Source organism: Fulmarus glacialis, unplaced genomic scaffold, assembly GCF_000690835.1.
Source record: "Fulmarus glacialis isolate BGI_N327 unplaced genomic scaffold, ASM69083v1 scaffold5952, whole genome shotgun sequence".
Lineage (NCBI taxonomy): Eukaryota > Metazoa > Chordata > Aves > Procellariiformes > Procellariidae > Fulmarus > Fulmarus glacialis.
Genome location: NW_009195843.1, coordinates 30,219 through 56,162, shown reverse-complemented (window position 1 = coordinate 56,162; position 25,944 = coordinate 30,219). Strand labels below are relative to the sequence as shown.

Here is a 25,944-nt window from a genome sequence, read left to right as displayed (position 1 = left end):
CTTAACCGAAACCTAGCATTCCTATTACAAGCAATACCAAATGCCACCGGTAGGATATTCGCCTAAGTCTGGAAACGTCTACGGCTGCCCTGGGAATTAAATAGAACTAATTTAATTCTAAACTTGCTAGAAGTTTCTGTTGATTAGGTATAAGAGCAATCCATACAATTTTTCAAAGAGATATAGATCTATCATACTGTGCCCCAACATGTTATTTATTTCCATTACTAAGGTAATGTTGCACAGCTCAGAGGCAAACACTTCTGCAGCCTAAAAGTTACTTCCTTGAAGTTCTTCATTTCCAAAATAGCTCCGCACAGTAAACTCAGTGGATTTTTAAAGACAGTCTACTTATGCTGTTCTATCATTTTCTTTGTAAGTAAATAAATCTGTCAGGAGAGGTAGTGATGCACTACAATGCTGCCTTTTTCACAGCATCGGTGACATTTGACCATTTATCCCTGTTATGTGCTCAGCCATGTCCTTGTTTTATTATCCCCTATAGATCCTGCTGCACTTGTGTTAAAACATAAAGACACATATTTGTGTTTCCAAATATGTAACAGTACTATGTTGCTGGTGTTTTGTTTTGTTTTTTTCTTAAAGTATCTTGCTCTTCCTTTATTTATTGGAAAAACATATTTGGATTTCTACAATAAAACTTAGATGCTATCTTGGATCCTAAAATTACATTGAAAATACAAATAGATTACAAATACGAAAAAATTTTTTTTGAAAAAGCCAATTTACCATCACGATGAATTGCAAAATGTCGATGACTGAAGCCAGTAGATTTTATGCCCAACTAGGAAGAAATGCTGTTGTGAATTATTTAAGCAAAACGTTTGCTCTACTTTTAGTTATCCAGAAAAGCCTTTCAGGCATTAAAGATAGCAATAAATACTACTACATTGGAAGACTATTCTTACACGTATTTTCAGTGCATTTGAAGATAGACCCAATTTTCTAAATAACTCCTGCGTGTGTGTTTTTAAATGCTTAAGAGGCACTGTAGTGTATTACTGAAGTATTTCCAGAAACAGGCTTCAGTGCTTTTCAGCCAGCTAAGCTAAAATGCTTTACTCTCTAAAAGAACTGATGTGAAAGTGATCCTTTTAAAAAATTATTTGGATAAATGAAAGCATTTGGTGAATCTCAGTTTGAACTGAAAAAAATCCTGTTGACCACTGCACACCAGCATTACTTTGTGCAGTCAAATCAATAAATATTAGCCTTAATAGGACCACTATAGAAAGAAGCTGCATCATATTTTTAAGATAAGGTTAAGTTTAAATGGTCTCAAAACTCTTTTCTTCTTTCTTTTTTTTTATTCTACCAACACAAAACTAATTGTATTCAGTTGTAGACCAAAATTTCATCTTTCCTTAGGATACTTTTTTTAAAAGCTCAACTGCTTTTAACAACAGAAGCCCTTTCTCTGTAAATGAAATTGTTACTATCATCAGACTAACAACATAGTGGATAGCTTTCTGAAAACCTCAAAACTCAACAGTCTAGCACATAGCAAAAAACCACACATAATTTGGAACTTACTCCATTAAAACATCCCATCTTCAATCTGTTTCCCGTGAAAAGAACATACGACATTGAAGGGGCAGAAAGCTGTCCCAGATATAACACAAAATTGTTTATAACAATGCTATTGCTAAAGCTCCCAGAAAAACAACCAGGTGGTCTCTAACAGCCAAGGAGATGGTATATATTCCTGAAGGAAACACTGCTCTGTTGTATAGGTTGGGGAAATCTGTGTTTCAGTGTATGCTGAGCCCACACATTAATTTATTTTTAATTTTTCCAAGGGTCCATCCTCCATTCATTGTTGTTTCTTGACAAGTCCTGCATCGTCCCCTGCTGCTAAAGGCATTCCCAGCATCCTACTTCCCTCCTGGCTATTTCCAGTTAGCCTTTTACTCCCAACCTGTGTTAATGCTCCCTGCTCCAGACAGGCTGCTCTTCCACCAGTAGTAATCCTGTCTCAGGCACCTTCAACCAGAGACTTGACCCAAAACTAGATCTGTCATACTAACTGTATTCAGGTCAATAGAAATAACTAGTTTTCTTTTAGACTTTCACAAAAATCTGTAAAAGGCTCAGCAAAAAAAAGGACAGCTTTCACGCTCTATAATCTGCAGTATACTATGTTAAAATACATACTGTAGTCATTCAAATTCCAAGGATATTGATATTGAGCATATAGATATTTTCCCTATGACACTGCGTAAAGAAGCATGAAAAAAGAATCAAAAAATAATTGCTTATAATTAAATGCATATCTTTGTATGGTCTGTCATTTCAGAATATGCCTTGATGGACCAGAACTCTTGACTTTACCTGCCAGTCTACAATAAACTAGAGCAACAGTAAAAAGCTATATGAGTATTGTAGAAATGAAATACACTTGAATGCTATGTGTGACAAACTAGCAGCGCTTACTCGTTGGAAAAACCCCTCAATTTAATCAAGCAGACTGATGGTAGCACCCTTACATCAGATCTTTCACCAAGGTAAATAATTTAAGGGATAACTATAAAGAAACATACAAAGCCTTTATTCTTCAAGAACTACAAGCTAAACATATCGGTTGCAGGCAGACTTAAAAGCTCAAACACATATATTAAAATATAGGTAATGATTCAGAAGTAACACAATATTATTATAGTAGTTACAGTTAAGTGGGTATTTAGTTTTTGTCTACAGCTCTTTTCTGCTTTTGAGTAACTTCGTTTCTAATAGCGCACTCTTCTTCATAAGCAGCCTTAGTATTTCGTTTTCTCATGAAAAATATGCTATCTGGCAGAAAGTGTTCCATCTCCTCTGCACGGTACCTAGTATGTCAAAAAATAACATATTCATTATATTAATGCTCACCTGCCGTGATGTCATCGTCAACCAGATCATGCTCTTCTTCCTGAACTTTTGCTTCTGTTCCCAATGAATCTGGGCTTGCACTACCAGTTTGAATGGCTTCTGTGGTTACTCCAGCTGAAAGAAACAACCGAACACCCATAAAAGTCAGTGATTTTGGTAGATAACATCCTTAGACGGGGGGTGGTGGGGGGGAAGTAATTATCTTTTGATATTCTGAACCATGCAATGTAATGCTATGAAACATAGATAAAGCAAAGGGCAACTATTTTCTGGTTTCCCTTCATACTGTATGCAGACTTTTCACAAACCTATCCCTTAAAAATCTTTTCCACACATAAATATCACTTTTGCATTTTCTTCTTTTTCTGCCATCTTCTAGCAGCATTAAAAATACTAGATACACACATTACACACTAAAAACTTGTTTAGCCATAAAATACAGAGTTCCAGCAGAGCTTCTCTTACATCCCCTCTTAATACTCCATCTCTCTCACCAAAAACAGTGCAGTTTTTCCAGCCTACCTTCAGAGTATATTAATTCAGCTGCCTCATTCCACGTCGTTTGGGTTGGGATGCACCTGTTAGTTACTATTAGAAATTACATAATGAACAGCAAATCATGCCACATAACACCATGTGATTGAAGTTATAATTCACTGGTTTATACCCTGCCCAGTTATAATCTTTAGTTATTCCCTATATGAGCCTTACCACAAATCAATCAAAAAATTATAAAAAGAAGTGTTTTGCTAAGCCTCACAAGTGGTCTTCCCAAAGAGCTTTAGGAAAGCTAAAAAGCAGACTGAAAGGATGCCCTGATAAAATTTCTTTCCTCCCAATACATCCTCTATGTCAGCTTATACTATCAAAAATCTTATTATATGAAGAGATTGCTGCTTTACTGATCGTGGCATTAGGTTTGCAATCCACAGGGGCATTAAGGCCCCTTTAAAACAAGGAGCACGGCCCTTTGTCAGCACCAACCAAATTTCAACAAGTAATTAGATCTGCATAAATGACCCTGCCTTGCGGAAGGCAGACAGCTCTCGCTGACCATCACAGGCACCAGCAATGGTTTGGCACTGGGCAGTGGAGAACTGCCCACTGTACCTGCTGCTGCTCCTCTTCTGCTTTTAGATCATCTTTATGAAATCATTAACGTGCATTACTTCAGTTGTCAGTAGTTTTCATGTAATAACTTCCTAGTCTTCTCCAAACATATGAATGTGATTGATAAATGAAAAGATGACGGTATCATAATAAATCACAAGGGGGAATCTCTGTTGGCTGTGTACAACAAGGTTTGTAAATCCACACCTGAAAGCCATTTAACTCTGGGTCATCTTTGATTTCTTTCCACACCCAGAGAAGGGTGAAGAGTTTGCATGCCTTTTGAAAACTGCAGTATGAAGGCTTTGACCGATGAGCTTTCATCTCAGAGTGAATATTTTCTGTGGTTGAACACCCACGTCAGTAGAAGCCAAGGGTCAAGCAGTCCCTAAAAGGTAGGTTTAGGCTGGGCCAAAATTCAAAGCCTTTGATTTATTTAGTTGTTACCTCACCTCTTTCCCTGCTTTCTAGCCCTGAGTTGCTGAAAAGAGGCTGATTTTCTGTATTAGATGTGCTACACCTTTCTAAAGAGCTTAGCAAGACTAGTTATAAAGAATGAAAGGAAATAAGTGCCTTTGCAGGAGGCGATTCTAAGTACAGTGTACAAAAAATTAGAAAAGTTTATTACAATTTTATACAATTAAAATAAAAATATGAGTAAAAAAATCTATTTAATCAGAATGATTAAACATTCCCCAAAAAACACTGAATGGATAAAGCCAAAAGGGGAGAAAAATAGCCATCACGCAAATACGTCAGGCAATCAATTATCACTTCCTCTCAATGAAAATCCAGAAAGGAGGAACATGTATTCCTGGACACAAGTGTTTTCTATATAATTCACAAAAAATGTCTTAGAAACACATTTTAGCAATGAAAAGATCGTAAAACCCTGAATGTATTAGAAATAAACCAGTCGATATGTTAGAAAATATTGGAAAATTAAGATATACTTGTACTAGAAACTTACGCCATTATTACAATTTACTATTTACTGCAGCATCCTAAACTCATTATTCATTTAATACATTAAAATGTTGCAGCACAAAATTATTTGCCTTACTTGTTTGTGTTCTTTTAAGTCAAACCTTGCATGAGCAAGATGATCAATCACATATATAAATAGCAAAGTCTTTGGGGTCCAATCAAACTATCCTTACTCAATGAAAACTTCCATTTAAATCAATGGAAGTTTAATTAAGTTTTACTCAATTAATCTGGCTTTAAATAAAACTTTCTAACAGAAATATAAGCCTACCAGAAATATTCGTAAAAACTGACAACAGCATATTCGTTATTATAGACTTCTCATATTTATTTTGCTTTCCGTGATAACATGGATTATTATCTGAAGCAGTTTAAAGACAGACACAACTTAAGGATATCTATTAAATTTCTTTAATTTTGTGCTGCCACATGTAAGATTTTCACCTAAAAAGAAACAGTAATTTGATACAAACATTTACCTGAATGAACTGGGTTTTAGCAATATGGGAAGCAAGAGAAGTGTCTATATTTAATTTCTGGACAGAATGTATTGAAAACAGATTTCTGCAGAGACTGACCAGCACTGCCTGCACCCCGGCAGCCCGTGACAGGCAGCCTGCCTGCCTCGCATTAATTCACTTCACACCGCTCCGATCGATCCCGGGCAGCTCCCAGCCGCCCAGCGCACTGCCTGTCTGCCGGCTCCATCCGCATCCCACACGCACACAAAGGCTGGGGCAAGATAACCTTTTGCTTTCCATTAAAGCCATAGTAGCCATTTTTCTACCTGCAGTAACATCACATATTTTTAAACATACCTGTCCCTCCCAGGGCTTGGCAGACAGACCCACCACCAAGAGCTTGCAAGTGTCCCGCTGCACAGAGCCCTGAAAGGATGCCTTCAGCATTTTAAGAAAACGTTACACTGGCCAAGGTAAAATAAATAAATAAAAGAAACAAAATAGAAACATAATATTCAGCAAAGGAATCCCTTTAAAAAGAGAATTTAATGTGCAGAATCCGTTTGAACTGAAGATAGCCTTTGCTCTTAAAAATAAGCAGGTAGAAAAAGGCAGTAGCATTTTTCCCTTTTTGAACTTCACCTGAAAACACATCCTTGTGGCAAATGCCCCACAGACTATGTAGCATTTCAGAAACAACTGTATGCTGTGAAAACGAGGAGCAGACAAGGCCATGGCAAATATTTACAGTTGCATGACAATCTTAGCAGATACAAGATGAAGCTTTGAAAGCTTAACTGTTTTCCTCCCTGTGGGAGCCTGAAAAATACTAACACCTGCAACATCTCTCATAGGTTTAATTCATAGCATCACTTATACATCCATTCCCATTTGATGTGGGGTCAACAAGCCGACGTGCCAATTTTGGATTTGAAGGCCCAAATAAAATAAAGATTTATTGTTGCCCCTACAAGGCGTTGTGAAACGAAGCCTAATGTGTCCGAACATCTGAACTGCAAATAGTGTGATGCAGAAGCCGTGCAGGCAGCTGTAAGTGAGCAGCTCGGAGCAGTGACAGCATAACTGGGCCCACTTGAGGTGGTCCCTGCAGCGCAAGCTGGTGGTGTGCTGGCAGACCCACAAAAGAGAAAACAAGATCCGCTTGGCTTTCTCCCTGCTCCTCCACCTCACCATCTACAGGGGACAATAATCTTTCTTGCATCAGTTAAAAGATTATTAAAAGATAACCCTGTGCAAATTTACCCTTTGCAAGTCTTTCAAGTCTTCTGAACACGTTTTATCAAAACGCTGGGAGACATGCCAGTTGCTTCATCTGCACAAGTAAGGTCATGTCCCAAAATTGTTATTAGATCTGAGCACCGAATATACAAACGGGGAAAGATTTCATCTCTGTTTGCTAGTACCACACACTCAATTCATTCAAGAGCCAATTAAATGCATATGACAAAGTATCTTATATCAGCAGCAAGCTTCTATCAGCTATTACCACTTGTTTTAATTAAAACAAACTGATTAACGTGCAAGAGAAGCACTGTTTCTACATCATGCATATAAGAACTATTGTAGAGTAATAACATATGCTGGACAAAAAAAATACGCTGATAGTAATTTATGCCCCCCCTATATCAAGAGGCAAAATTGGGAGAAGTGGAGGATGAAGGAATCAAAGGTATATCTCTTTGCTTTCAGGGAACAGCAACATTTGAAGCTCCTTATTTTGTTCTTCCTTTCTGATACCATAACTATTCTTCTTGAGAGTGTTAGCATCTTTGTGTACGTTCATACAGACAATAACACTATTAAACCCCTTCTCAGCCCTATCATTCAGGAGAACCACAAACTCTGTAACCTTAATTCACACAGTTTTCAACACTGTTAATATAAAAAAAATTAATTCCAATTTGCTAGTCATGACCTGTTTGAAAGGTTTTCAGTATCAGTGCTTTCACAATATTGAACATTTATATTCAAGTCATTCATTCAGCCATGCTCAGTTGTTTTCTCTATTTCATATTTTCTTCCTGTGTTTTAAAACTTTCTTGTTCTGATAGATAAGGACATCCTAATTTAGTGTTAAAACAAATGCTATGTTTTGATTTGCTAATGACTAACATAAAGGCCAAAATACCGCTGTATGCATACTTGAATTGAACGCATACAAAATACTCAAGTTTTTTCTTAAACCAGTCAGTCCCTGACTGTTGCTATAAAAATGCATGCCATGCTTCTAACCCGAGCACAAACATAAACACAAGAGGCAGAACAAAATAATATGCTTCCAGCTGATGCACATGTAAAACAGAACTGCATACTCTTCTCTAAAACTTTCAAATGCAATTGTTTAAGTAATGAGGAGTACCAGAAATAGCAAATTATTGAAACTAATATGAATTACTGGTTGTTTTCAAGTATGTTAAAAAAAGTTCCTTTTTTGCAAACAGTCAACTGGCTAAAGCAAGCCGTAGAGTGGTTTACATACACTTCACCAACACAATTATGTCGATAACCTTGCACCCAACAAGGTCACTCAGTATCACTCCGGAGAAAAGAAATTAGTAATTATCAACAGTTGCTATAGCAGCTACTCCTGAGAGTAAAGTGCAACTATAGCTGTATTCTACAAACTGAGTATAACCGACCTCAGGAGAGGATCAATTAAAAAATACATCCCAATATACAAAATGGCACAAATATTTATCGATATGAATCAAGGCTTTTCGGCATGTATATACAACATACTTTCACTTATTATTCACTGCTTGGCTGCACATCTAACTGTGCAGCAACATCCCCGTAATAAGGCAAATGCTACATGGCTGAAGGCTGTAATTAACAACAGCTTAGTCTTACCAACAAATTCTCAACATCACTTTAAAGTAGTGTTCCATGTAATTTATGCATTCAATTTAGATTTAATAAGATTATTACACATCTCTCAAAAATCAATTGGTATTTAATAGAGATCTTTCTCTGAATAGAAACTACATTCTTCAGTGGAAAAAGAATCTCATTTTAAGAAAGATGGACACCTAAACTTAAAAGCAAACATTCTCATTCATGAAAATAGAAATTTTTGCTGGTTTGTTATATAAGCCAGATGCGTTTGGACATTACTCTATAAAGGCAAGTTTCTAGATGGATAATCGAATGGAGTATCTCATGATGCTGACAGATCTTCCAAGAATACACCCTTAGAGTCCGTACAACCTCTGCTTTAATAACAATGAATAAAATGAAAATAGCTATTTTGGAGAAAAATATAACAGATTAAATAGTGGTCAGTAGGTATTTAACTTATTTGGAGAATAATATTTACCCAAGATCTCCCTGCAGCACTTGGTGACCAATGGCTTTGAACACCTGACTGGGCAGGCATTCTATCAAATGTTTAATAGATGCTGATGGACATATACTGCATTAGCTCCTTTCAGAATCCTTTTATACTCTCGGGATGCCAAAGGATCCCTTTATAACAATTTCTGTAACCTAATTATACATTCTTTGAAAAGGAAAATGTCAGTGTTTTACCACCAGTACCTTGTAATTTTATCAGCCCTTTTCATAGCAGGTTTCTTCCCTGAAACCTCTAAACTACAGCCTAGTCCCTCAACGGGCAGGGATAGCCTTTGCAAAAGACACTCCAATCCCAATGAGATGTACTGAAGTGTTTGATTTACCTAATCAACATTAGTGACCTTAAGTGATTTCATGACTGTGAAATTCCTTTGAAAATTTCAAGAACCTTTTCTATATAACCCTAGATTTTTCCCCTAGAATGGTAGTACTGTTCATAATTTTGTGTACAAAATGCCTTTTTCTCTTTTATCTAGCAACCAAGTTATCTTCAGGTTTAACACAGCATTACTTACGTGATATAACGCTGTCAATATACTGTGGTAAATAAGGAGCCCACGCATCAATGGTTTCTTTCCGACCTGCCTGCTCGATTCTTCTCAGTTCTGCTAGCAGCAAGGCCTGGGCAGCTTCTCTTACCTGTGAAAGCCAACAGGAACGTTATGCAAACTCAAATATCCAATATTTATCAGTATGCTTTCAGTATAATTTAGCAAGAACAAAAGAAAACTAAACTAAGCTTTTAGAAGACCTTCATTTTTTCCCACCCCTCTCCACCTTAAACACAGAAGCAAACCAACCGTGAATAGGACATGCCCCAACTATGACAACTCAACAGGACACAAAGATGTGCAGCCCCATGAGAAAACTAGGGGATGAATGTCACAACTCAGCCCCCGGCACGAGTGCAGTGCATAAACCGAATAGCTGTCCCACCTCCTCCCAGCCTCCACGGACGTGCCTTTCTCAGCACAGACAGCAAGACCGACCGAGGCCATCTCCCATCCCGTAAAGTGAACATCAAGACAGGTTCCTCGCTCAGGGAAATAAGGCTGAACCTTATGTTTGCACTGATGCATTGAAAGGCCACCAAAACTCTCGTTTTCTAGAAGCAACTTGTGATCACCCTTCTCTACAGCATTTCCAAAGTTGGGTCCACAATTCCAAATGTGCAATGAATTAAGTTTTATAAGTGTCATAAATGTTACAATATAAAAGCAAAACAAAAAAAAATCTCCTAAAAATATTTTTTCACATGGTATTTACTCATTCACTACATATTACTGAAGACTGAACAATGAAAGCAGAGGAAGATATACATAAACAGGTTTCCCAAAGTTTTTTTTAAAAAAAAAAAAAATGTGCAGCTTTACACCAACAAATATAAAATACTATCTTGTACTATGTGTCCCCCATTAATATGACTTATTCCATCTGAAAAGTTCATAAACACACATTCATAAATACACACATTGTTTTTGGTCTAAAAGATTTAACGCACAAGGAAGTGAAGTGATTTGATCAAGGTAAAATAAAAAATTGTGGACAAACAGAATATAAACATGCTACCCTGACAACTAAGGATATCCAGTAACTGGACTTCTGTTGCTTACAAATTTTAATGAGTTTCAAAGTAATTACCCTCTCGGGAAACCACCTCACAGTATATCCTATCTAGCAAAAGAACAGGCAATCAGGTAGCAAAAAAACATACTCCCAATTAAGTTACAGGACCACTGAGGGCCTACAGTCCACAACCTAGCTCTGTAACTCCTTTCCCACTTGGAAAGCTGCAGAGTCAACAAATTTTTTGCCACAACAGCACAGGTGTAGTGTTAAGGCCCACTAGTCATTTATCAAACAATTGGGTGACAAACCATTTACTGGCTACTGTATACACACTCCAAAAAATAAAGCAACTCAGCAGTCTCTTGAAAAATATAGGGTAGGTTTTTTTTTTAATCCTAGTAAGATTCTTAATGGAATAATGGAAGTTTTTAATCCAAAAATTTCTTTAAAAAAAAATTTACAGAATCCAGAAGGTAAAAAAAAAAAAAAAAAAGTAGACATGATCACTTTTTTAACATTTTGACAGGTTAACTAGAACATTAACTTACTAAATCTGAGATAAAAACTGCAGGAGCTTGTGTCAAAAAGAAATTTTTTTTTTTTTTTTTTTTTTTTTACATTAAGGGAAAATGTGATCAGTAAAAGACAACATAAACCCCCAAAAAACCTAGCAGTACAAGATTACTACTGAAATCACCTCCAAGCATCGATCCTGCCACCTGCGAGCCAGCATCTCCAGAAGAGGAGGTCTGAATTTATCCAGTCCCAACAGGTCGGGGAGCATTACACAGTGCATAGCAGCAAGCTGGCTCCACCCTGTTAAAACACATCACAACAAGAAGATAAACATAATAAACATTGAAGCAATTTTAAGTTCAAAATGCCATCAAGTAAATTTACATTGGCCACTGGCCCGGTACACAGTAGGTTTTCTCCCACCTTCTCCTGACGGAGGGGGAGAAAAAAAAAACAGAGCCAATTTTGCAGCAGAACAACAGAATTGTTTCTTCTGCCGGGGGAACCCGGGGCTCACCCCATCTTTACTGATGCCAGCTGACCTCAGGGCAGGCTGTACAGTGCATGTGCTTTCTGTATCGGACAGGAATGAGCTCTTCCAGGCATAAATCATGCCTCATGAACTACCTGCTCAGATCTCAAACACATGCAAGGGTCAAGTGAGACATCAGCAGACAACTGCCTCAAATCAGTCCTGATTAAACACAAACATCCCTCTTCCTCCCCAGCCCCTCTGAAAAAAACTTCAGTAACTAGTCGCATGCTTGGCTTTTAAACTTGCAGCCAGAAGAATATACTCAACATACATACTAAACACAAAAAAAGTCCCTAAAAGTATTATGGCCAATATTTTTCAAAAGCATAAGCCATGGTTCTGAGTTCAAGATTTAGATGCCCTGTTCAAACCATAATTAGCATTACTTATCATGATATTTAATGTCCCACATGCAAGTGTGATATAATTCAGTTACAGAAAACTTAGCATATGAATCACTAGAAAGATTACATAGAATTTTCTGCCCTGTTTTAAAAGGTATGCAAATATGTACAAGTGCCCACTTGTCTCCTTTACTGATCTTTCCACCTAAATCTTACATCAAGATGCTTACTTCAGGTGCATTCATATTACAAGTCTGCAATATTGTGTAGCTAAAACCCGTAAAGATAAGCATATCAAGCTCAAACAACATAGCTTGTAAAAATGCTTGTAAAGTACTCTAGGTAAAAGAATTCTTTTAGTATTATGCTCTACATTGACTTGAGAAACTGGACAAATACTTCAGGTGAGTATATAGATCTATATTTTTAAATTGTCAGCAATACTGAGCATAAAATATCTAAATATTTTAACTAATAAAGCTCTTCATGGTGCTACAAGAAACGAAATCATTATGTCAATTTTCCTTACAGAAAAATGGATTAAAAAGAGTAATTTCCAATTTAAGAGAGCACTGTTTCTACTGCTTGAGATGCATGAAAGCAGGAATTTATAGCTTAATAATAAGGGCATAAAAATTCTGATTTAAAGCAACTTGCCTACAAGGATACAAGGGGGTTTTGTTTGTTTGTGCCAATCTTTTTGGCAGAAAGACATTCTTTATAATGTGAATAAATATTAGAAAAAAATCATCCCCAACACAAAACCCAAGTGGTTTAAATAAACACTAAGTTTTCATAAGCACCAAAAATAAAATTTAAATGACATGAAATTGATTTTGTTTGTTTCATTTTAAAAGGAGCATTAAATTTTTAGTCTTTCAATTTGTAACGTGGACTACAGAGCATTGCTGCTCATTCATCACAAGAGTGGAAGACTATCCCATGCTCGTCCCAGAGGGTCCTCTCAGGGCTCTAGATGGGGCTGAACCTTCGTACCGAGAGGCAGCACTCACACCCGCAGCGGAGAGACGGGACACGGCACCTGCGTGGAACACACCACGCATGTTGCAGCTTCTCTCCTCCATATACTACTGACGGGTAAAGGCACATGTATTTTCCCTACTTAACAAGGGCTGAGATTTTTTTGTCAAGAGACAACAGCAAACCTGAACAAGATCCGAAATACCATTTTTGACACACTAGTCAAGAACTGAACTTACAGACAGTCCAAGACACAGACCGGATCTGCTCACCCTCTACCAGCATCAATGGCAAAGTACACAAAAATAAACTCATTGCCTCTCTTCTTTGCAAAGAAAAATTCCTACATAGATCAAATCAAAGTCATGTCATAACAATGATAAGGGACATTAGTTGAAAGTAAAAGACAAATAGATAGAAAAGTGAGGAAAGAATACCTTCATTGACTAAGAAACAGGTATGTAAAGTAGGAGCAGTGTCAGAGCCAGAGTGACCAGCTTCAGTGCTAGAAGAAACAGCAGGAGCAACTTGCAGAGGAAAGAAGAAGAAATAAAGAGAAAAAAAAATAGGAAAGTGAGGATAGCAGCTTCTGAAAAACAGATCAGTATCACTGAAGAATGAAAAACAAAAAACTGGAGGAAACTGTGATAACATTAAACTTAAAAAAATTCTAGGTTTTACAAGAAGTGCAATGCCAGTGAGAGGAAGACATGCAACTGCAGAGAAACACAGATACACTAACAGAAACTAGCATCCTTTGAAAAGACAAAAGTACCTGTAAATAAAGCGATTACAAATGCGTCTTTAGATAGCTAGATTTGGTTTGACAGCATGGTTGACTATGAATTTTAAAAACAGCAGTTTTGCTGCTTCTTCTTATGCTTTTCCCATATTTAGACAGATTTGGAATTTGCACTACTCATTAAAAACTCTGAAAATAACTCCTTTTAAACCTGGGCTGCCCCATCTGTCACTCTTAAATGTCACAGAATGTATTACGATGGTTAGTTTTAATATAGGTTCATTCTAAATGTGTCTCCCTTCAAATAATTTTAAGCCTATACCAAAGAAAGGACTAAGAATCTAAAGCAGAAGCATACAAAGCATACAGTGTTAAGACTACAGCAAGCAACTACAGAAGAGCACAGTTCAAGCATGTTACTCAAAACAGTATCCGTGACATTTCTTTTGTAAACTGCATCATTTCTCAGTGCAAATGTAATTTAAAAGCAGTTCTAAACATTATACTTCCACTAATGCTTCATGACTTAATATTATCACATGAAAAGATGTGCAGACCTTATGGCACACACATGCTACAAACCGAGGTCAACGTGGAGATTTAGAGGTCACTATCTGACACTTCCTTCCTATAGAGAAATTACCGTATGTCATGCACAAGCATATTCAAATTAATCCCCCTCTCTTATTCCGTTGCAGAACAACAATAGGTTCAAGCTCCCAAACCGATTATGCATTGTCTTCTGAGTGGTCTGTTTGCTTTTCATGCAGTGAACTACTTCTGTTACTGTGGGACATCTGCATCAAAACTACTTTTTCCATACTTTCCACACAAATGCATCACGATGGCACGTGTACAGCGACAGAACTACTAGTGTAAATCACTTCGTAACAGCAAAACCTAGTTTCAGTAGATGTATAAAACCAAGCTATTTATTTTATGAAAAAAACTGTTTGTAAAAAAACAAACCCACCCCACACTGAAACTAAAGTCTTACTCTGAAGTTTCTTTTTTGCCTCGTTTTGTTGTAGTTGCCAGCTCTCTTCCAACATAGTAATTACAACAATCACTGTAATGGAAGCAGCTGGCCCAGTAACTGAGTAGCACAGAGCTGTGCTCATCTCAGGACAAATACAGGTCAAATTGATGGACATCAAGTATGTCATAAAACGCATTAGTTGTATCTCCAATTGATTTTTTAAGAACAATAGCACTAGAAATTTATGAGTAGCAAGATACTGCAAGTAGTGCACAATGGGATGTAAAGGTAAGACACTGAGGAAACTTAAGACCTAGGAGTACCACTTAGAAACAAACACATCTTCCCCCAAGAGTGTGCAAGACACGCCACCAGACATAGAAAAAGATGACAATTTAAGAACAGGAGTATTTTTCTATATTTTTGACAGCACACAAATTTCATTTTTATCAGTTGTTTCTCATGAAGTTATAAAGATTTCCACTGGGTAACTAAAGTATGTCTATCCCCAAAATTAGCAAAGCTATTTCAGAGAAAAATTACAGAGTTGTCATTTGGGAAAGAAAAACCATAATGGAACTGTATCTTTATAAACAAAACACAGACCCTCTCTGTGACAAATGTTTTTTCTTGCATTTAATTTGCCATATAGACACTATCTCTGAGAAATCCTGACCTTTCAGATAATTGTCTTTCAAACAGGAAAAGTAAATGGCTGTAAAAAAAACCAAACCAAAAAAACAAAACCAAAAAGCCTCGCATGTTGAGACAAGATCCCTGATTTTTTTTAATTTCTGCTTGTTGTTATTGACGGTTACTTCTCTATTTATGTAGCACCCTTGATCATGAAAAAAGCTTGACACATATCACTCCTGAAACTGATTTTCCCTTTCCAACCAAAGATCACAGTAAATTAATATTTAGGAAAAGAATAAATATACACAAATGGTGCCGATGGGCAAGTTTCCTCCTCAGATATAAACATCTCCCTTTTTTGCACGAGTGAAGAAAATCACACTGTTGATGTATAAGTTACCTGTTGTGCTTACTAGCTAATACAAGAGCAGTTCCACAGTTTCAAGACATATTTAAAGATGTACGTATGTCTTTAACATACATCTTTAAAGATTGTACATCGTGGTAAATGCCACACTGACAAGGTATGTATATTCTGCACAATGCAATCATTTTACAAATTGCAAGTTTCTCCGTATTCATATAGCTTGAAAAGACAAAGTTTTAATAGTTAAAAGTTAAAAATTAAAAATAAAAGATAATTGCCATTTTCAAAGGAAATTTCAAATAAGTCCTGAAGGATATCTGCTTTATAGACTAGTTAAAAAAAAAATAACCAAACATATTACGGAAAAAAAGGAAAACCTCATCTCTTCTGCCCTACAGTATATGCACACAACTGGGCTCACATCCACAAAAATCCCGAAGAACCATAAGAAGAGCAGTGATGTGTGTACCTTTCCTCTTTGTTTTATCATACAGCAAAACATGTATGACAAACGTACATTCCCCTCAAGCCATAAACAACCTTCAACCGGTCCCATGCGGACTTTATTCCCCCGTTATCCCCGGTGGGTAAGTACTGCCCCTCCTCTTTCGGGCACCGCAGGTGCACTGCACTGTGCTGCCTTCCCTCCCCAGGACCGTGCCGGCTGCCTCCAAGAGTCGACTCACACTCTTCCCAACAGTTCACTTGCCCCTTAGTTTTCCGCTCAAGTTGGAATTGGACACATCATGCGGCCACATCATTACTTTATTTTTGGCATTAAGAGGAGTAGTTCATTTGCCCCATCAAACAGCAGCTCTAATTTAAAGAGCGAGCAGGAAAGCGCCACCTCCTCCACCTCTCCAGTCCCAGGACTGTTTCCATGTGCTCCTGCTGCCCGGAGGAAGCTCTAGTCCCTGCTCCACTCTACTCCAGTAGAGAATCCATGTCTAATCCTGTGTACATCCTTCTTTTACATCACATGTTGTCCTACTTCCTATGCTTAGTACTTAACCATTATACTTATGAAAGGAAAGATACAATACAGACTATTAAAGATCCTTCAACATCAGCCACTGCCATCTTTCATAACTGCACATAATGAAAACAGCAGCAGCAGTAGAAGTAGTGTCAAAATAAAATAATTTCTTCCTCCTTCATAAAAAGGAGAGGAAATTTGTACATACTACTTAGATGTGTTTACCGTTATGCTTTAGTTTATAACATACATAAACATTTTTGTATTAGTCTATATAGCCCTTAGTTACAGACTTTAAACCTCTTACTATCACCTCAACACTTAAAATATGCAAAAATTCATTGTCAGGGAATAACTCCATGACAGTATCAGCATCTTATATTGATTCTTAAAAAGGTCTTAGTCATTGAAATTTTCATCTAGAATATTACACTACTTCTTCCTCCCACATAGAAGCTAGCAATATTTTTATCACTTGATAGGTGGTAACTTCAGTGTCAAGAGCTGAAATGCCATATCAAATTGTTTCAAAGCAAGAGATTTTTACCTTGCTTAATTTGTCCTTGGGCTGCATGACTTGAAATTGAAGGGGGTGCCTTCACTTTTGACATCTCAGGAGTGCCTGGCCTAGGTGGCCTAAACACAAAATACACATAAAGGGGGAGAAGAAGGAGGATGGGGAAGAGAAAGGAAAAAAAAACACCAACAAAAAGGATCATTTGCTAAAGATACTGTGACTAAGTAAACTTTGAGAAGCAACCCTATAAAAAAACAGTTGGTTTGGCAGGAGAAAAAAAAAAAAAAGTATCTCATTTACAATTCCTAGGTAAGCTTATTTTTTGGTGATAAAAAGTTCATCTGCATGTTTTGATTTATTTAGAATTTAACCTACTCATTATAAAAACCCTTTAAAAACAATAAGCACTAAAAAGGAGGACAAAAATGGCCTCTCAGACCTACGAGCGCATATGTTAATACAACTCCATGTTCTATTCATGTTGTAAGTTACATAACTCCATTCAAAGCAATATAGTTACATTGGCATAAAAAAATACTACATTCAAGAAAGAAGAAATACACTCAGTTCCATGTAGGTACCAAAGGTTTTCATAGCCATTTAATACATCAAACCCCCCAGTAAAATTAAACAAAACAAAATGCTGTATTAAAATAGAGACTCTGAAAGAAAGTTATCACAAGTTCAAGTGAGTATTTGCCATACCTGGTCGGACCTTTCTTCATGTGGTCTCCGATAAAAGTTGCATTGGTCATACTCATCAGTGTGTTGGCCAGTGAGATAACAGACAGGAGATGCTGAGTGGTGACGGCACGCGATACACCATATGTCCCCTTTCCCAGTCCTTCGGTAACGGACATTTTCCTTCCTAACTCCACACTATCATATGACGGTTTGCTTACAGGCTGATTATAGCCAGGAAGCATCAGAGACATGTGGCCTCCTCTAGACAGGAGGCCAAAGGACACTGAACAGTGTGGCTTAAGCATCCCAAGACGATCAAGGCAAAGCTCATCTAGAACAGAATTCAGGCCCCAGGCATGAAGACAGGACATAAAAAGCTTTGCTGTATCCATGGTTAGATTATATTCTAATAAAGTTAGCGGTTTAGATTTGCTAGAGCGATATTCTGGGTCACCATCTTCTCTTCTCTGTCTTATCGATTCTTCATCCTCATCCTCATCATCAAGAAGATGTTCTTTTATATTCTCTTTGATTGTTTCCTTGACCTGCTGGAAGAGGACGGCTGCTCGTTTACCAGTCAAAAAGGAACCTCCTTTGTCAGACCCGCCAGAAGCTTTCTGTAAATTCTCCGGAGAAATGAGTGCAGTGTTGGGTCTGGAGGCCTCCTCAGTCAGCAGCTGAATAATCAGGGCTTCTACGTCAAAGAAGAGTACATGTATATCTGGATCTGTTAAGTTAGTCTTTATAGCTTGAACCATCAGGGAGTTATGTGAGTATTTCGGTAAATTCCCCTGAAAAAAGAAAAAAATTCAAAAATTTGGAATTTTAATTGGATTACTTTCTTAACACTTTTCACAAAGTTAATTTACAAATTAAGGAAGCTGTGGATGATCCAAGTTTGAAAACTCACATGGTATAAAACACATTATGATAAACGTTATAAAAATATCAGTGAAGAATTTTACAGCACTTTTCACAATGTCAGGAATGTCAGACTTGTGATCAATTGTTACACGCCTAAAATACAGAAATTTCACTTACATGAATTCTAAAAGATAGTAGTTATGCTCCCAGGAACAATAAAATTTCAGTATATTGTTATTAAACCTAAAACACATTAAATATTTCATATTTGGATACTGAAGTACAGCATCAATTTATGCCATTGGAAAATAAACTACTAATAAATTCGTCCAAATATGCAATAAGTGTGTCACTTGTTGTTCACTTCACTACTTAAGTCCATCTTCTTCCTCCTTCCCTTCCTGCCAAGAGGGGGAGGGAAGGGAAAAAGAAAATTAAAATGCTATGGGATAAAAGGTGAAAAAAGTCAGAAAAGGAGATTGGACAAAAGAACATTAACATAAGTTTTTAAGTATTGTGAGAACTTTATTTTCTCCATAATCAACACAAAATTATGCCCAAGTACTTAGTTTCCTCAAACAAGTGAAAAAGAATCTTTTAAGAGAAATAAACCCTCTTCAAATGTAAGTAAAGTATTATTTCTCCTCTTTTACAACTTAATTAACAGCCTGAAAGACATAACGTTGAATATTCATGTTTGATGCACAGAATTACAAAGTCGGAGCAAGAAAAACCTACAGGAGAAGCAGTTACTAGGTTCAGTGATGAAGAAGCGTTCCTGATGCTTATACTAGTCACTGCAGAACTTAAACCCTGTGCTCAACCGACATCGAAGTCTATGGGAGCACATAAAACCCATTACCCTACACAAGTCTAAGAAGGGCTGCAGGAGAAATGGTATTTTTCCATTCATATAGGCTGAATCGTTTGTTTAGAAAACATCAACCTTTACTGAAAGTAGAATTAACCCCAAAGTTCTTAATATATCACCAATAAAAGCAATACAGTCAAGGCTCCTATGACTTTTCTCATCTATAACTCAACAGCCTTAACATTAATAAAAACTCTTTCAGTTTGGTAGTCTCTAAAACTTCCATTCTCTGTGGTCTTTTTTTAAACCACAAAAGCACATTTTACAGCAGGATGGTTATTTAGAAATTAATAAGGCTTGCAGTTTTTATATACACACTGTATATATATTTACAAATAGGTATGCATATATACAAACACACTATAAATATATATAGACTATACAAATAACTAACATACATTCTATATATCGTGCAAAAATTTGAACATTCTATATATATATACTAATTTGTAATAGGTTTTTACCCTATGCTATATACATCCTGATATATTGCTTCCTTTGTTCACTGACATGAAGCGATGTGCAGATCTTATGAAGCCTTAAATACCCTGGGCCATAGGAGTGGTCACCACTGAAAGCCTGCTGAGCTGGAAAATGACATTATTCCTACCAACTTCCATTATCTGGCATTTTTCAACCCTTTTAATTCTACTTCGGAACACTAACAAATGTATTTATCACTATGAATCACAGAAACAAATGTATATTTACTTAATGGACATCCATATGTACCATTTATTTTCTCTCAAGGACTTTTTTCAAGACAGTAAGCATTTCTAGTCCTACAACTACTTGGCTGCTTTAAGTTGCCCCTGTACTCGGCCCTGGTGAGGCCGCACCTCGAATACTGTGTTCAGTTTTGGGCCCCTCACTACAAGCAGGACATTGAGGTGCTGGAGCGTGTCCAGAGAAGGGCAACGAAGCTGGTGAAGGGCCTGGAGCACAAGTCTTATGAGGAGCAGATGAGGGAACTGGGACTCTTTAGTCTGGAGAAGAGGAGGCTCAAGAGAGACCTTATTGCTCTCTACAACTACCTGAAAGGAGGAGGTTGTAGTGAGGTGGGTGTTGGTCTCTTCTGCCAAATGACTAGCGATAGGACAAGAGAAAATGGCCTTAGGTCGCGCCAAGGGAGGTTTAGATTGGACAATAGGAAAAATTTCTTTACTGAAAGTGTGGTCAAGCCTTGGAACAGGCTGCCCAGTGAAGTGGTTGAGTCACCAACCCTGGAAGTATTTAAAAGACGTGTAGATGATGAGCTTCGGGACATGGTTTAGTGGGCATGGTAGTGTTGGGTTGACGGTTGGACTTGATGATCTTAGAGGTCTTTTCCAACCTCAATGATTCTATGATTCTATGAAGTTTTGTACAAATTTCATAGCATGTGTTTGAAAACTGAAGTAATTTTTATATATTCCTTTTCCATTATAGCTGTAAAGACCCCCAAAATGCTGTTGGCATGAAAGAATATAATATCCACCACATCATGTTCAATTATTGTTCCAGTGTATGAACCTGGTTTTGAAATAAGCGTATTATTTTAATTCTCAAAGTTCTCATTCACACAGATTTGTCTCTCATAAAGTACTCTGCTTTTTCTGTGGCTATTACTTACTGTATATCCCTGAAGAGTGTAAGATTGCTTTTTATAGTAAAAATCTTCAGAGGAAAAACTGACCTCTCCAAAGTTTTACATCAGCTTTATATTTGGAAGCCGATCTGTCCAAAAGATGCTCTGGTACCCTGACCTGCTGTCAAGAGCAGCTGATAATCCAGTAACAGCTTCTTCGCGATTCATTTCTGAGCGTTGTTTTGGAGCAACTCAAGAATAACCTCTCCCCTTGACTGTTTTGCAGCAAGAGGTCCAGGGGAAAAAATAGAGTAAGAAACTGCTCCTTTAATCCTGTCTAAACAAAATATGCAGAAAGTGTATTTATCTAAAGCAATCTACTATGTTAGTCTTATCTGATATTGTAATCTTCAGTTTTCTACCACACTAATACTTTATTTCATTTGCAGGCTCTTAATTTAAGGCTGCTAATATTTTGCTTACTTAGAACAAATACCCATGTATATTTTACTGTATGGTGTTGAAGCGGATTACAGTAGTACAATTACTGGTTTGCTTGTTCTTGCTCACTTTCAGAGGAAGATTCTTAACAAATACGCGTAAATATTTTAGATTATACCAATGCACTCATTTTGTAACAAACAAACAAACCAGATACCAAAAGCACACACACAGAGCAATATTCAAAACATATCAAAAGACTCTCCAGCAATGAAATGCAGACCTGGCAAAATCTTCAATACCATCTGCTATTCCACTAGAATCAAATAATTTTTAATTTCTGTCTTTCCTCAAATTAAAATCATTTCACTTATGTAACGAAGTTAAGGCACTACCGGAAGGAAAATTCACATTTGGTCACAGGGATTATGAAAGAAAAATTAAACAGAGACTATCCTCCTCACTCCCTGTTCTTACATTTCTTGGAGGAGCTGCAGCGTGGGCTAGCTCACTGTGCCAGACAAACAGCCAGGGCCTAACGCAATCAGCACTAGAGCAAATAGCCAAATTCTACTTCTTTCCCTGCAGTCAACTTGGAGAATGAATATACTATGCTTATTAAATTTGCCATGAGAAGCAAGTAATGGGTAATTGAAACCAGAGTAGAAATAATTAAATGTCAATAAATAATAGCTGCAAATTATATTCTACAATACACTGATTTATTCACATATTCCTTACTTATTAAAAAAATCTAGTTATTTTCTCAGAATGTAATGTAGATAACTGTTTATGAAATGGTCTCTGGTAATGGTCACAATGGCAAAATTAAAAGCAACAATACAACCAAACTATTTTAGCTTTTAATCATCATCGACCTCTGGTATAGAAGACATTTTGCTGTGCTATGTATCATGCCTCTGTAGGTAGCTATACCTTCATTAGACATGAGGAACCTGCGCATAACCCACATACATTTGCACAGCATGTGCAAGTGCAACACTCATACTTCCGTATGTGAACAGTCCTACGGGATGCAGCAGGAAGAGCAGCGGACAAGTCTGAGCACACATGTATTTGTGGAAACACGATGGTGGTGTTTTAAGGAATGCTCTCTACAAGCGACATTTCTTTTCCAAACAGAATATAACAGAAGGCGGCAAAATACACAAGCGAAGGCAGAAGCCGAGGCGGTGGGTCGCGGGGAGCAGGGCTCTGCTGCTCTCTGCTGGCCGTGGCCCCGACTACCAGAACGGCAGCAGTAAGCCTTAACGAAAGGAACACAAAAGCCAAAATACGAGCTCTTTTTGTTCGGACTCAGGTAACATTTTTGAATGGCACTGACAGACTAAACAAATTTAATACCCATCTACTCTGACAGGTCTTTATTAGGAAAAAAGTTATGATGAATGGTAGAGTACTGGAATCATTGAGAAAAGCAAATGTAGGCAGGACAACCACAGAATCGCTAAGGTTGGTGATCCCCTAATCCAAGCCCCTGCTCAGAGCAGGATCCACTACAGCAAGTTGCTCAGGGCAAGGAAAGCCTCTGACATACTGCTCTAACACGCGATTAAGGATATTTTTCCCCAGTTTCCTTCAAGATAATTTTGCACTTCCTTCTAATTAATCTTTAACAGAAAGATAAAAATTTAAAAGTCAGGGTCATATTCTTTCTGTGACAAAGTTCATAAAACCCTCACAAGGTCAGGACTTACCTTTTCTCTATATTTGGCCAAAAGAAAACGCATGATGCAAAGCCCAAGAGAAAGCTCTTCCTCCAAGCTCTCCTCTGACGATCTGCACTGACATGCTATTGAGTGCACCAACCGAACTACCATTTAAGCCTATTTCTAAAATTTACTGTTTGCTTTTTTGTTCCATCTCTACCAACTGTGCAATGTGACACTGTTAGCTGCCTCTTAAAAATGGTCAGTTAGCTGCCTTTCAAAATAGTCAGTCCAAATCCATCAGCCTGAATAATAATTAGGCACATTAAAATTAACAGGATATTCAGAACTAACTCTTGTACCGTTCCATCTGCCATACTGAAGTTTCTTAAAATTTTTACACTGTACTAGCTTTTCTTGGGATACATGCCATACTGTACTCTATTCGCTCTTCAGAACAATAAAATTAATGCTAAAATGTAAAAATTACTCTTTATACAATTTGAAATCCAAGCTGTTTTCTTATTGCGAGATATCAACTCAGAAAAAGAGCTCATTACTACTTGTTAAAAAAGGAACTTTCCCACATCTCAAAATATTTAAGGTGCTTCCAGCTTATGCAGTAATAACCAGGATGGAGAAAAATCATCCTCTGACTCAGAGACTAACGTGCAGGCTCACCGTCCAGCTACTGCTCTAACACCTGAACAACTCTTATCATTATGATATTATCAGAAAGGTCTGCTTAGCAGGGTTCTTAATATGAGCATTTACTTATTGCTCAGATTGGTAAAGAGCTTATTGTTGTACTCAGTAACATCCATATAAATTGTGAAGTTTTGTGTCTAAATGAACACACGTAAACATGCTGTGGCTCATGCGCCCGCTTTATACATAGACATACAGCGCTCAGGAACAGTTAATAAGTGCTTTTAACAAGTTACTACAGACAGTTCCATTTGAATTCATCACTTAAAGCATAAAACATAATTTTAAAAGTCCTTAAAAATTAAGCACTGAAATATTTAGGAATCAACTAAGCCCATTAATATCTTCTAGCATTAAACACTTAAAATATTTCTCAAAGCGTAATTTATTTTCAGCATTTAAGTTACTTTGGCTCCATTTATATCTATGTGTACATATATTTTAGTAATGCTTTTTCTGAACTGTCACACAGCAACAATTACCAAAATAAAATAAAGCTCTAGTTCCACCTTTAGCAAGATCTGCAGGAAGTATAAAGCATGTCCAATACGGGGGAAAGAGGGAAAAAACAGATCAATGCTGATTCCGTTCCTCAAAGCTAGCACAAAACGAAAGGGCGAGATTTGCTTCTGATGGATCACAGGCTAGTTCCTTGTCTACCCATCGACACTACAAATTAACAGAACACATACAATTGAGCAAGTATTCCAGATTCTATGAAATGCTGCTAAATCCAGATTTTAAATAAATTCAACCTGAAAGAATACAGTAGAACACACACTGAAGTGGGAGGTAGCACCATGAACAGTAACGTAAATTGGGGAACAATATCCAGAGATATGTGGAAGGGATTGTGTTGGTTGATATTAAAAATATATTACTACCCATCTAGAAAGTGATAAGTTTATTTGGTGCATAACCTCTGTTCTTACTGAACCTAGAGAAAAAGAAAGTGAAAGCAGTACAGAGTTATAGACAGTGAAGAGGAAGTTTAAAAGCATTAGACTCCAGCAAGGAAAACCACTACCACTGAGAATACAAAATAGAAAAAACATAAATGAAATGTGTTTTTAGAATGTAACTCTAGATAACACCACCTGTATTAGAAACTGCACAATGACGTTGAAGAAGGCTGATACTTTTTGTTCCAGGAAAGTGAACTCCTAGGACTGACCCAAGGCCAGGTAACGCTAGTTTAGGTCCTTCTACTAAAATTTCAGAGAGCATTAGATAAGACCCTTTCAGTTACAAGAATGAAGACTTCCCACATTTTATTCAATTATTTATTGAAACCAATGTTTCAGGTACTGCATTAAAAACAGACAAACTGAAACACAGCTTACCTTGTCAGACGCTTCGGAAGCAAGCAGGTTAGTGGCAAGAGTCTGTAGTTTCTGATGTGCCACATTTTTCAGAGCAGCCAGACTACGCCTAGTCATGGCCTGCTTCAGGTTGACAGCGGGATGACTTAGGGAGTCCACAGCCGCTGGGACTGCCTCATCACAGGCATTCAGGATTTCCACTGCCGTTATTCCCATCACACACCTGTCCAGCGCACCTGCAAATATTTTGAAAAGCATGAGTTTAAGCAGAAACAATTCAGAATGTCCAAAATATCACGAATACAACAATCTGTGAATATAATTTACACCACAGGATGCAATGCATAAAACTTTCTGTTGTGTTAATGGCTATTTTTAGAACTAATATTCCTAAAGGGATGGAATTTTCCTAAATTTCTATGAAGCTGAAATGTGTAAGGAAAAAACACATTAACAAAAATCAAGACAAGTTTAAAAAACCCACAATGTGATTCTGTACTGACCAGAGAGTTATGACTGCAGTTGCTCAACACTTTTAGTGGAAGGCTGTTTTCAATCATTTTGAATTCCCTCTCCCACCCAACTACCTGTGTGGATTAAATTTTACATGATGGATCTCTGGTTCCTCTTTGCTTCCTAGAGCATCAATAAAAAGCAATTCTCATCTAGTTTTCACAATAAGCTGAAAATAATATTCAGACATTATTGCAGGTTTGTGGTTTTTTCCTTAAGTGAGTTAAGGAGTTAGAAGGTAATTACATACTGCATATATTTTGATACGTTTTTTCCTCACTTTCTCCCTTTCAAATATCACAAAATTTTCTACAACAAAG

General features: G+C 37.2%; 1 protein-coding gene across 2 annotated transcripts in view; it reads right to left on the bottom strand.

The window, feature by feature from the left end:
* Positions 1-25,944, bottom strand: part of WDR7 (WD repeat domain 7) — a 132,393-nt gene that overhangs the window by 88,792 nt on the left and 17,657 nt on the right. The window contains exons 13-19 of one of the 2 annotated variants that reach the window (XM_009588221.1): positions 25,133-25,347; positions 17,690-18,459; positions 17,015-17,103; positions 13,205-13,294; positions 11,089-11,207; positions 9,338-9,461; positions 2,890-3,003 (exon numbers count right to left, since the gene is read on the bottom strand). In XM_009588221.1, the coding sequence (XP_009586516.1) occupies positions 2,890-3,003; positions 9,338-9,461; positions 11,089-11,207; positions 13,205-13,294; positions 17,015-17,103; positions 17,690-18,459; positions 25,133-25,347 (1,521 nt within the window). The remainder of the gene's footprint in view (positions 1-2,889; positions 3,004-9,337; positions 9,462-11,088; positions 11,208-13,204; positions 13,295-17,014; positions 17,104-17,689; positions 18,460-25,132; positions 25,348-25,944) is intronic. The other variant, XM_009588222.1, reaches the window with a different exon arrangement.